We start from the raw sequence: 12821 nt of genomic DNA, 5'->3' as shown, positions 1-12821 counted from the left end.
TTATTGCTACACAAAGTTGCATGAGGTGCAACAGGCGGCCTTATCGCTCAGCAGCGATCTCTTCCAGGCAACCTTTGGGCAGAGGATCATAATATTTACATATATGGGAAGGGTACAGTAATTTAAGTCATAATATAATACTTACATAATATAAAATTACACAATACACAGATATCAATAAATATATATAATATAAATATATACTATAATAAATATTTACATAAATAAATACATAAAATATATATATATAAAAAAAAAGGAGATATAACAGAACAAAAAATTATCAACGACAAAACGACTGCTTAATGCAACAAGTAAAAGTCCTTAACCATTCTTTTAAAAACGGCTAACGACGGTGCGCGTCTAATAGCTAAGGGTAGTGAGTTCCAAATTCGAGAAGCTTCAACAGTGAAAGACTTAGAATAATAAGAAGAAGAGTGGGAAGGAATGGAGAGAATTAAATTTTCATTCGAGCGAAGAGCGCGCTTATGAGTCTCCCTGAGGAGAGTGAAACGCTCTTTAAGATAGAAGGGTGCCGCTGGATTAAAAAGAATAGAATAGAGAAGAGTTAAAATGTGAGTATTCCTGCGAAGGCGAATAGGGAGCCACTTGAGTTTTTGGCGAAATTCGGAAACATGATCATATTTGCGTAAACCAAATATGAACCGTATACATAGGTTTTGTAATCGCTCAAGTTTATTTAATTGCTCCTCACTTAAGTTAGTATAACAAGTGTCAGCATAGTCAAGAATAGGTAGAAGGAGAGATTGTGCTAGCGTAACTTTAGTTGTAATGGGTAAAAAGTTTTTCAATCTTCTCAGTGAGCCAATGGAAGAGAATATTTTTTTACTAACCTCATTTATTTGAGGTGCCCACGAAAGGTGCCTATCAAAGATAACACCTAGATTTTTTACTGTTTCACAGATTGGTATGCAGACGCCATCAAAAAGGACAGGTGGTAATTGTTTCCAGTCAATCCGTGAAATAAGTCTCGGGCTACCAATGATAATCACCTTTGTTTTTGTGGGATTAACTCTCAGACCATAGGATTTACTCCATTGACTTATGTGCATCAAATCTTTATTTATTAAATCAATGGTGTCCGAGAGCCCGCTAAATTGAGTCTGTGAATATATTTGGAGATCATCTGCGTACAAGTGGTAGAGAGAAGAAATGTGATTAGTGATAGAGGTAATGAATATAGAAAATAATAAAGGAGACAACACGCCACCTTGCGGGACGCCAGCGCTTAACATACACCAGTCTGAGTTACGACCATTAGTGTATACGCGCTGCCGACGCCCTCGCAAGTAACACTGAAACCAGTCAGTCACCTTAGGAGATATGTTAAGAGAACGTAGTATAGCTAGTAAAATGTCAAAATCGACAGTGTTAAATGCATTACTGAAATCCAGCAGTGCTAACACTGTAATCAGTTGGTTGTCCATACCAAGTCTGATGTCGTCCGTTATTTGAACGAGGGCAGTAGCCGTACTATGACCACAGCGAAAACCGGATTGGAAAGGATTCATAAGGTTATTTTTGGATAGAAAGGGAGTCATTTGTTGATATATAAGACGCTCAAATACTTTTGATAAGAAAGGAAGAATCGATATTGGACGGAATTCGGAGTAACTATTCGGATTGGACTCTTTCGGTACAGGGATTATTTGAGCATCTTTCCAGATCGTAGGAAATGTACAGGATTCTATCGACAAGTTGTAGATAGATGTAATGATAGGAGCTACAAGGTCAATAATGGGAATAATCATTTTACGGCTAATGCAATCTGAACCCACGGCATCAGAGTTGATGTCTAGAATGTTCTTCTTAACATCACATACAGTAAACTGACTAAAAGAGAAAGAAGGAATATTGGGAGTAGAAGACGCTGAAATATTTCTAATAGTGTTTGTTTTTGTCGTACCATCTATGGTATCCGAAGACGAGAAATGCTGGTTAAGGTGATTTATAATATAATTAGATTTATAATATAGAAGAGCTAATAGCAATTCGCATGGAATACGACAATCTTAGGGTTAGTCTTTATTCCTTCTTCGAATTCCATAGGTTATACAAATAACGCTACATGTATAATTACGTGTATTAAAGAATGCCGTTGAAGAAATAGTTGTGTATATATATCTTAAATTATTATCCTACAAATTAAAAAAGCAAATAGTGTAGTAAATAATTTCGACGACCTCCGTGGTGGAGTAGTATGTACACCGGTTTTCATGGGTACGCCACTCCGAGGTCCCGGGTTCGACTCTCGGCGGAGTCGATGTAGAAAAAGTTCATTAGTTTTCTATGTTGTCTTGGGTCTGGGTGTATGTGGTACCGTCGTTACTTCTAATTTTCCATAACACAAGTGCTTTAGCTACTTAAATTGGGATCAGAGTAATGTATGTGATGTTGTCCAATATTTATTTAATGTATGTCGTAGACCCAAGCTTATCTGCACTGAATCGTTACACGTTACATTTCTTGGTATGCATATGTGTTTATCTCTCACTGGCTCACATATACTTCAATGGAACAGGATGCAATTGCAATATAACAGGCGAGGGGATCGTTATACAGCTGCTCGGATTTACACTGAACCTTAACCATAAGTAAATATTTTGTTTCGTAGGTCAATTTTAATGTTGGCATCCCTTTGCTTTCAATTTCAAACTACCCAGGCATACAATAGTTTAACATAAACTTATGTATTTAAGGAATTATCTCAAATGAAATATGTAAAATATCGAAAATCTTTCTATGTCAATAAATTTCGAATCTCTTGAGAGAAGTTTATTAGTATCTTAGATGCATCTACTAGTAATTCATTTTTAGGTCGAGAATACTTTGGTATACTTTATTTTCAACTAATTATAGATGAAAAATAATTCTATGTACTGACACTAAGCGCCGCCTACTACTTTTAATGAAAATTTGTAACGAAAATTGAGTACTTTTATCGAAACAGTCTACTTTAGGAATGACGTCATAAACTCATCACTCCAACCTACTTTTAATTCTAAAACATTGACGTGCATTGCTTAATTCTTTTACCCTATATAGGTACCTACCTATATATATATATTAATTTAGTAATTTCAACAATGACAACTGATTAAAACAAATGTTCTCTACTCCCAAAGAGAGTACATTAACAGATTTATTAACACTCAGTACCTAATCAATCAGTTATATTTAAACGTTTTAATGTTTGTAAACATACGAACAATCGCTTTGGGTCGCTAGAGGCTAATGAAAAGAATAGAAGTTCATTGTTAAGTTCAGCATTGTACGCTGGTGTGCAACGGCCTGCGCTGCCAGCGTACTGCAGGAATCTGCCAGGGAGCGCCTGCCGCCGGCGCACGCGCCGCTGCATCCACGTCGACACATACCTGCCTCTACTGCATTATAGTTCAAGCACGGCGCCCCGAAGGCGGAACACATGAAGGGATTTGCCAAATTTTTGGGCAAAACAAATAAAAGAGAACCGCGACAGCAGCGTTAAGGCGGGCGTGTCTATAAAAGGCCGAGAGGGGGGTGCGCGGGGGTGGTAACACGATCCGCGAGCTCCAGCCGGCCGGCCGCCCTGGAGCAGCGGGAGAAGGCGAGGGCGGGGGTGCGGCGAAGGCGAGGGGCGCGGGCGAAGGTGCGCGGGAGCGGCTCGTGCGCTTGCGACTCCCGCTCCCGCTCTCACTAGTCGAACGGTGCCCGACCGGTAACGTAGCGCCGACTGCCGATCGAGAGACGAACCAGCGACAATGTCCGCCGTGGCGAAGACTTCCAAGTACACCTACCGCAGCAGCGGCGGTGGCACCACCGACGTTAACATCGAGTACAGCGCCGACCTGAGTGCTCTCTCCAGGCTGGAGGTAGCGGCCCTGAAATCAGTGCAGTGTTTGTGAAGTGTTTGAGGACACATGATAGAATATGTTGTATTTTTCAGGACAAGATCCGTCTCCTCCAAGATGATCTGGAATCCGAAAGGGAGCTACGTCAGAGGGTAAGCCTTCGAACGCGCGAAATGTGATATGTGCGGGCGCCGCGGCCATAGCGGGCGCGCCGGCGCAGGTGTGGGCGGGGCGGGCGCCGCTCACACACCTCTATTAATACCGCCGCCCTCCATTTCATGTTTTGCCCTTTCACGCCCTTATAAAAAAAATATCATTGAATGAATGAAAAAATCTAACTTTTCCATTTTTACCACATTCGCATTAAGATCTGTTAGACTAACAAGAATTCATTTCGGCTTCACAAAGTGTAAGTATCCTGGCAGATATCTAATCCTTAAGCGTCGTTAAATTAACTTATTAAATAATCTACATTATTGTTATTTGACTAACTGTGTGTAAAAGTTTCGTTTACTATTCCTAAAAAAATAATAAGCTAACATTAAATATGGAATAGAAATTTGAAGATTGTCGAAGTTTTCCTTTTACTCAATCAACGAGTTAGTCTTAGAACGGTTGACATATAAAGAAGAAAAGTTTCAAAATGAAATGATCTCTTGGCATTAATAACAGTAATAGAGTTCAGTGATAATTTTAATCATCTGAATTCTATTAAACCGCGATAGTTAAATTTAAGCCGTAAATTGTTTCAAAATGCTCTTGCATTCTTCGATCGGCAGTTATCGTTGATATAATCTCATTGAGGTCGGGTTCGCTCTCGTCACCGAGATTCGCATGTTCTATTTTAATCTGTTGCACCGGTGAACAGTACAGGCGAACGCGCTCGATCATGTCCGCGTCCGCGAGACCATCAGCGCCTTCTACCCGACGCTCGAGCGCAGCGTGATAAATTTAGACACGAAGCAAAGTATTCGCTGAAACCTCGACGTCTCGCTCTCCGGTCTCACTTTTGAAACTGGGCCAAATGATGCTCGTTCCTGCTGAGAATGCCACAATATTGAAATATAATAATAGACCGTGGTAAAGTGGCGAAAATATCCGACTTAGTCACTGCCGTGAGACACGGCCCGTTACTAAATTTAGATGGACACAATACTGAAATATGCGAAGGACGTATTATCGAGTAACGTTTTTATTGCACAACTACTTGTTATGTAAAGGTAGTTTAAATTTTTAGTTCTAGAAAGTTTCGCCTACCAAACTTCGATATAGCAAAACAAATCGATAAAATAGATTCAGTAACATTTCTGATTAATTTAAAAATTACAAAAAGTTAGATTTTAAATTAAAATTTAATTATAATAACGGTTCACACTTTTAATGAATTAACGCAATATTTGTTTTGAAATTAATCGTCATTAATATGTAAACAAATGAAACAAACTAATAAGATACATTTTACAGATCGAAAGGGAGAAGGCAGATTTGAGCGTGCAAGTTATCCAGCTCTCCGAGAGGCTAGAAGAGGCTGAAGGCGGAGCTGAAAGCCAGGTAAAAAAACATTCTTCACTTATGAAAATTTTATTTTATAAATATCATTATAGCAGGACTTGTTAAAAAATGCCGATCAGGGGGTAAGTATATGCCTATAACCATGACATATTTTCAAAATTTTCCGAATGTAACTATTTGGCTCATGGATGATCGAGATTAAAAATCGCCGATCCAAATCGCTGATCAAAATATAAAGAATATTAAGAGACAGATTGATGTTCTGAGAATATTTTACCAAACATACAAATGAAGTGAAAATGTATATATAAATAGCTGGCCCTGAAAACGAAGAAGCGCCAAAACGAAGAATGAACTATTAAAACATATATTGTGGTATACTTGTTGCCTTGCGAAGATATTTGTTATTACTGTTGCTTTGGCGAAATGATTTGCTATGCGATTTTGAAATATTACTTTATTATTTATATTAAATAGTGTTATGTTTCAGTGAATTCTGATTTTAAAAAATGACATTATTACGGTCACAAATAAAACTATTTCTCACCCCGTATGTTATTTTTATTACTAAAAACGTTTTTAGTTTAGCTGTACTTCATTTTGCAATCATAATGACAATACAAATCAAATATGTTCCCAATTAAATATTTTTGGGGACACAATTTGAATCATTTTCGCATTTTTCAGTTCGAGATCAACAGAAAACGTGATACCGAGTTGACCAAACTCCGTAAACTTTTGGAAGATGTCCACCTGGAGTCCGAAGAGACCGCTCACCTGCTCAAGAAGAAGCACCAGGAGATCGTGGTTGACTTCCAGGAACAGATCGACAAACTCACCCACAGCAAAACCAGGTGAGGTCCACGAACTAACAATGTGTCCATTATTAATTAATATTGTAAATTTATTTTTAGTTATAAGGGCTATGCGTATTTTTGCGAAAAAGCTGTGCGTTAAATATATATTTTCATTTCAAGATCATTACATCTGAACACCATAATATTTGGTATATTTTTTTTAAGATTTATGATTGCATCGTCGTTTCTTTTGTCTCCAGGGTCGAGAAAGAGAAGGCTAAATTCCAAGCCGAAGTTTACGAGCTGTTGGCCCAAGTGGAGAACGTAACCAAGGAAAAAATTACAGTCATCAAAACTTGCGAAAGACTCGAAATCACTATCAGTGAACTCCACGTTAAGATCGAAGAGCTAAACCGCACAATTGTTGACATCACATCGCACAAGCAGCGCCTGTCACAGGAGAATGTTGAGCTCGTCAAGGAAGTTCAGGACCTTAAGGTGCGTTTTGTTCCTTAGAAAATTTCGGTTATAACTTATCTGACGTTTATTTATATGAATCTGGCGATATGTTTGCAGGTGAACATTGAGAACGTGGTGTACCTTAGGAGCCAGCTCGCTGGCCAGCTCGAGGACGCGCGTCGCAAGATTGAGGATGACGAGAGAAGGCGCTCTCTGCTTGAGGCCAACCTGCACCAGGTAATTTGACTTTACATTACAAAAAAGTTATTATTTCTTTATATATTATTTTCCCTAAACAATTATTTCTCATAAAAGTAGTAAATGTTTCGATCTAACGTGTTTCTTTTTAATAAAATTAGGTTGAAATTGACTTGGAATCTGTCCGCGTACAATTGGAAGAAGAATCTGAGGCTCGTTTGGATCTTGAGCGTCAACTGGTTAAGTCCAATGGCGAACTTCAGCACTGGAGGTCCAAGTTCGAAGCTGAGGCTGCGGCAAGAGCCGAGGAGATTGAAGAGATCCGTCGCAAGTACTCTATCCGCATCCAGGAACAGGAAGAACAAATTGAGACCCTTATCGCCAAGATTAGCAGCGTTGAGAAGCAGAAGTCGCGCCTTCAATCTGAGGTACAGGAGTAATAACTTATATTATTTATTCACCATTTTGTGTACAAAAAATTATCGCAAATGATGTAAATGAATTATTAATATATTTCTGTATAAATATGAAATTTACTAAACACAATTACTGTGTACAGGTTGAGGTACTCATCATCGACCTTGAGAAGGCTAATGGAACAGCCCGGGAGCTGCAGAAGAGGACGGAGCAGTTGGAACGCGTCAACATCGAAATCAAGTCGCGCCTTGAAGAGACGGTGCAGCTTTATGAGCAGAGCCAGCGCGACCTGCGCAACAAGCAGACCGAGATCCAGCGCATCTCGCACGAGCTCGACAAAACTCGTGAGCAGAAAGATGCCCTCGGTCGCGAAAACAAGAAACTGGGTGGTGAGTTAAAATTTACAATATAATGACACCATAATTAAACGATAATGAACAAATACCTTTATAGGTATTGTTTATCAGCGGCGATTATTGTTAGCAGTTTTTGATCACACTTAATTTGCAAATTAACCACAATTCACAGTTATATAATCTTTTTTTAAAGGAAACCGAAATCTAACTTCAAATTTAAATGCATCTACTTTACCAAATAGTTTAATTAATTTCGTTACTTACACAAACAGAAAAAAATATAAATATATGTAAATTCATTACATGTATTATATATTTTTATGGTGCAATGGAATAAAGTGTTTTTTCTTCATCCTTCAGTATTTTGACAGAAAAGCTGCATGTACTGCAATAGCTAACCGTTTATACTTATACTGCTGCCATCATTTATTATCCCTAAAGGAAGACATTAAAATATTGTTACGTATCATCACGCAAATTCATAAGTTATTGTGGTTCATCAAATAATGATATATTAATCACAGCTTTAGTCGTAACTTTAGTCGATGCGGTGGTATTAATTTGTTTATTTCCACTACACAGACGATTTGCACGACGCCCGCGCCAATCTCACTGAGTTGACCCGCCGTCTTCACGAGCTCGAAATCGAGCTGCGCCGTCTTGAGAACGAGCGAGAAGAACTCACCGCCGCCTACAAGGAAGCTGAAGCCGTAAGTGTTCCCAACTTTACCAACTGTAAACAATTCTGCATAATAGAGCATTTCGCTGCGGAAGGTAAATTATAATATAAAACATGGCATTACAATAATCATTACACACGTATCAAATTAAATTTGGACGTAGTGAACTCGAATAAAGTAATGAATACAACGATCACGTTGTGCAACCTGGTACCGATGTTTTGATTTATTAATTTGACAATTTCTGGCGAATATTCAAACTCGAGTTTTGTGTTACGTGAATTTCCAATTAAAGTGATTATAACTGACGTGCACTGCCAAACGGTTTCGCCAGAGACAAGTGACAAGCATATCAAGCTCGTGTTATTGTGAATGATTTGGCAGGTTTTTTACAACAAATTGTTTTATTCTTAAATACACATAACATCATCATTATTTAATAGTCTGATAGATGCGATGACCATTATTATATAGCTTTTACTGAATAATAATATTCACATAATGAATAAAGATAAAATAAGTATACATTCTACACCGAACATTAAGTAATGTTGTAACCCTAGAAAGTAAATAAAGGCCGAATTTTTCATAAATTTCGAATTATATTCCAAATTATATAAACTCACACTTGGACTCAGCGTAGCTTACTGACTAGCCCTTTTTGCAATACCAGGAACTGTACCCGAAACCGCTTTATATTATTTTAAATTATAATAAATACTCCTGTTTATAGGGTCGTAAAGCCGAGGAGCAGCGCTCTATGAGGCTGACAACCGAGTTTGGCCAGTTCCGTCACGAGGCTGAACGTCGCCTCCAGGAGAAGGAAGAAGAAATTGAGTCCATCCGGTTAGTAGATAGACAAACATGTATTTCATACAGATCAATTAGTTGCTGTTGACTATTAATGAAAATTGAACATTACCGACATAATATAAACAGCATTGTCTCTTTAAAGAAAAAAATCGGAAACTTTAAAAACTGTTATATTTTTGCTTATAAAACCCTATATTAAATAATTTAAATATTAAAATTAATAATTAAAGCTCATATTACCCAAGTGAGTTGTAAACAATCATAAGCTTAATCCGAAAATCGCAATGATCACACGCGTCTACGCCTTTCAATCATTTATAATAAGAGAAATCGTTGCAAGGCGCAGATGCTTATTATGACAATGTTATCATTTCCGGCAAGAGATGGTTACGTTCGCTCCTTATTTATTTTCAAATATTGGCAAGGCATGCCGTTTAAATATATCTTGTTCTCTGATTGGTGCACATCTGCAATTAGCTAATATGAACATTGGCACTGCTGTGATTTGAAACTAATAGACGTCAGTGTTCCTCACCCACACGCAAAGTGCGGTTATATACGGATAAAATGGTGGACCTTTAGCATTTCATTCAAAACAACAACTAAATACACGATAGAACTTCAAGATGCCTCCAATTAAAGTACCCGAAAGTAAGAAATGGTCAAAACCACCGACGGCTATTTATGAAAACAATTACGGCTATGGAATAAACTATTACCAACCAATGATTGATTATATATCTGCTAAAAAACAAGGAGCCAATGTAAAACCACCTCATTTGCCATGGAACAACGAGAGGGGCTTAGAAAAATACCGATTTGACCAACCAGTGAAAACTTATTCTGAAGGCGACGTCGTAAAATTATCTCAAGAAGTTGCCGAGAAAGCAAAAAATCACCTCGATACTTATAGTGTTGGTAGGAGAACTCCTTTCTCTGTCATAGCCACTGCTGCAGCTGCAAACATAACAAAACATGTCGGAGTTAAAAGTGTTTCTTTAAAAACTAAAAAGAAAAGGGTTGAAAGGGAGAAACTAAGTGTTGATCCATATGGTAAGGGAGAGGAATATAGCAAGGCACTCGATTTATATAACACGCAATTAAATGTAGGAGATGAGTTAAGAAGCAAAGCTAAAGTATTCCGAGGAAAATCAGCAAAGGCAATAGCTCAAACTCTCTTGGAAGAAACCAGACATAATGTAGCTGAAGGAAAAGTTAAAAAAATTGATATCAATATGGGAAAGTATCACTACGATCAAATTCCCGATACCTTCTCAAAAAATGTGTCCGTATATTCTAATACTAAAATACAAAACGAAATAGAAGACAAATTAAATGAAATTGCTACAATGGCTACGAAAACTCCAAAAGTATGTGTCGTACGAATCGAAACAGATATCCCTACTATGAATACCGAATATATAGAAAAAATAAACGAAATAAAACAAACTATAAATCAATTTGAACAATTAAATACGAACTTTTTATTTGATCAAAGGTATAACTGAAACCAAAGACAATTTGTAATTTGACGAAGTAGAAGCTGTATCAAATAAACTAAACCGTCCATTTTCTTGTTAATAGCAAACAGACCAGCATTGAAATCGAGCAGCTGAACGCTCGTGTTGTTGAGGCTGAAACCAGGCTCAAGACTGAAGTGACTCGCATCAAGAAGAAGCTTCAGATCCAGATCACAGAACTCGAGCTGTCGCTTGATGTTGCTAACAAGACCAACATTGATCTTCAGAAGACCATCAAGAAACAATCTCTGCAGGTAAATTCCCTTATAGATTCTTCAATGTTGAGGACATTTAATATTTTTTCAAATAATCGTACAGTAAATTAATAATATAATAAAAATAACCAATCAACCCAATTAATTCAAAATACTTGATCTTTAAAAATAATTTGGCAATAAACGAATACAAAAATATCATATTCGTATTTTCAGCTCACCGAGATCCAATCTCACTACGATGAGGTCCAGAGGCAACTGCAAGTAACCCTTGACCAGTATGGTGTCGCTCAGCGCAGAATTCAGTCACTCACCGGTGAGGTTGAAGAAATCCGTGGCAATTATGAACAGGTCAGTATTCTTGATTTAAGTAGAATTTAATCACATCTTAAACTAATTCCAAAAAAAACTATATTAATTTTTTTCTTCAGGCCCTCCGTGCCAAGCGCACTATTGAACAGTCTTACGAAGAGGCACAGACCCGTATCAATGAGCTCACAGTCATCAACGTCAACCTGTCTAGCAGCAAGGCTAAGATTGAACAAGAGCTTGCCGTGGTTGCCGCTGACTACGATGAGATTACCAAGGAGCTGCGCGTAGCTGACGAAAGATACCAACGCGTCCAGGTAACATTATGAAAATATATATCTTCTATTTTTTTATATTCATAAAATAAAGATGCTTTCTAACACAAAATTTCCTTTACAGACTGAATTAAAACACACCGTCGAACACTTGCACGAGGAACAAGAAAGGATCGTCAAGATTGAAGCCATCAAGAAGTCTCTCGAAATTGAAGTTAAGGTAAGATGACAATAGCTGAACCAAATTATCAAATAAATTTATCAAAATATTGATTACGTGTAACAAACGTTTTTTTTTTAGAACATCTCTGTGCGTCTGGAGGAAGTTGAAGCGAATGCCATTGTTGGAGGCAAGCGCATCATCAGCAAACTTGAAGCCCGTATCAAGGATATGGAACTGGAAATGGACGAAGAAAAGAGGAGACACGCTGAGACCATCAAGATCCTCCGCAAAAAGGAGCGTCAGCTCAAGGAAGTCATCATTCAATGCGAGGAAGACCAGAAGAACATCTCCCTTCTTCAAGATTCCTTGGAAAAATGCTCTCAGAAGGTCAACATCTACAAGAGGCAGTTGACGGAACAGGTATAATTTTATTAAAATTCAAATAAACTTAGAAACTTCAAGATGTCACTCTACCAATGAATTTATATCATAAGCTATTGCGATAAACGTAAGCCATAATGCATCATTATTTTTGTGTCAACAGGAGGGCGTTTCTCAACAAAGCGTAACGCGGGTACGCCGATTCCAGCGCGAACTGGAAGCCGCAGAGGACCGTGCCGATGTTGCCGAGAGCAATCTCTCGCTCATCCGTGCCAAGCACCGCACCTTCGTCACCACCTCCACGGTGCCTGGCTCCCAAGTATACTTGGTCCAGGAGTCCCGCGCTCTCAGCACGGAGTGAAAAGCTCACCTTCGCCCCGCCACACCAGCATTTCTATCCACCAATTAATTACGGGGCGCAATTCCGGTCGGGTATAAACCTAGTCGTTCGTTAAGTGATGTTTGAGTTCCGATAGATAGCGCTAGTGAGCTTTTAAGCACACTAGCGCCATCTAGCCATTGCCGGAATTGCGAAAGGGGACGGTCGCTCTGCGGCTGGGCTCGCCCTAACGCTGCCGTGTCTCCACAGTACTGTGGCCGACCGCCGACCGATCGTCCCCAGTCAATTTTCTATTGTAATACTAAATCAATCAATAAAGGAACCAAAAACTCAGTAAGCTTTTTTTATTACTTTCTAATATAAGTGAGCAGCGTTTGGCGTTGGCTTTACGTACCATACTCAGGTGCAGTAGCTTAAAATAAAGAATTATTTTATAATATTATTTATTAAATGTGAAACGCGTATTGTACGTTTGTAACTGTAACTTATAATAATAAAAATAAATGCTATTTATGTTACAGAGTTAAATAAAACA

At 38.2% G+C, this 12821-nt stretch overlaps 1 protein-coding gene across 1 annotated transcript; it reads left to right on the top strand.

Annotated features, from left to right (window-relative positions):
- The first annotated feature begins 3644 nt into the window (after nt 1–3644).
- LOC125076183 (paramyosin, long form) lies at nt 3645–12619 on the top strand. Its single transcript, XM_047688195.1, has 16 exons — nt 3645–3872; nt 3947–4003; nt 5316–5402; nt 6051–6217; nt 6421–6658; nt 6737–6856; nt 6979–7245; nt 7377–7623; nt 8173–8300; nt 9004–9116; nt 10668–10857; nt 11035–11169; nt 11250–11444; nt 11527–11622; nt 11704–11985; nt 12110–12619. The coding sequence occupies exons 1-16, from the start codon at nt 3762–3764 to the stop codon at nt 12305–12307; spliced, it is 2631 nt and encodes an 876-aa protein (XP_047544151.1). The 5' UTR covers nt 3645–3761; the 3' UTR covers nt 12308–12619.
- The last annotated feature ends 202 nt before the right edge of the window (nt 12620–12821 follow it).

This window comes from Vanessa atalanta, chromosome Z (genome assembly GCF_905147765.1).
Source record: "Vanessa atalanta chromosome Z, ilVanAtal1.2, whole genome shotgun sequence".
NCBI lineage: Eukaryota > Metazoa > Arthropoda > Insecta > Lepidoptera > Nymphalidae > Vanessa > Vanessa atalanta.
Note: the sequence above shows the minus strand (reverse complement) of the source record. Positions and strands in the feature narration are given on the sequence as shown.

What these genes read in the sequence shown, in the direction of transcription:
- LOC125076183 (XM_047688195.1), top strand. Translation starts at nt 3,762, where the DNA reads ATGTCCGCCGTGGCGAAGACTTCCAAGTACACCTACCGCAGCAGCGGC. An exon ending in AAGGCGGAGCTGAAAGCCAG is followed by an intron (nt 5,403 to 6,050) that starts GTAAAAAAACAT and finishes CGCATTTTTCAG; the next exon opens with TTCGAGATCAACAGAAAACG. An exon ending in CGAAAACAAGAAACTGGGTG is followed by an intron (nt 7,624 to 8,172) that starts GTGAGTTAAAAT and finishes TCCACTACACAG; the next exon opens with ACGATTTGCACGACGCCCGC.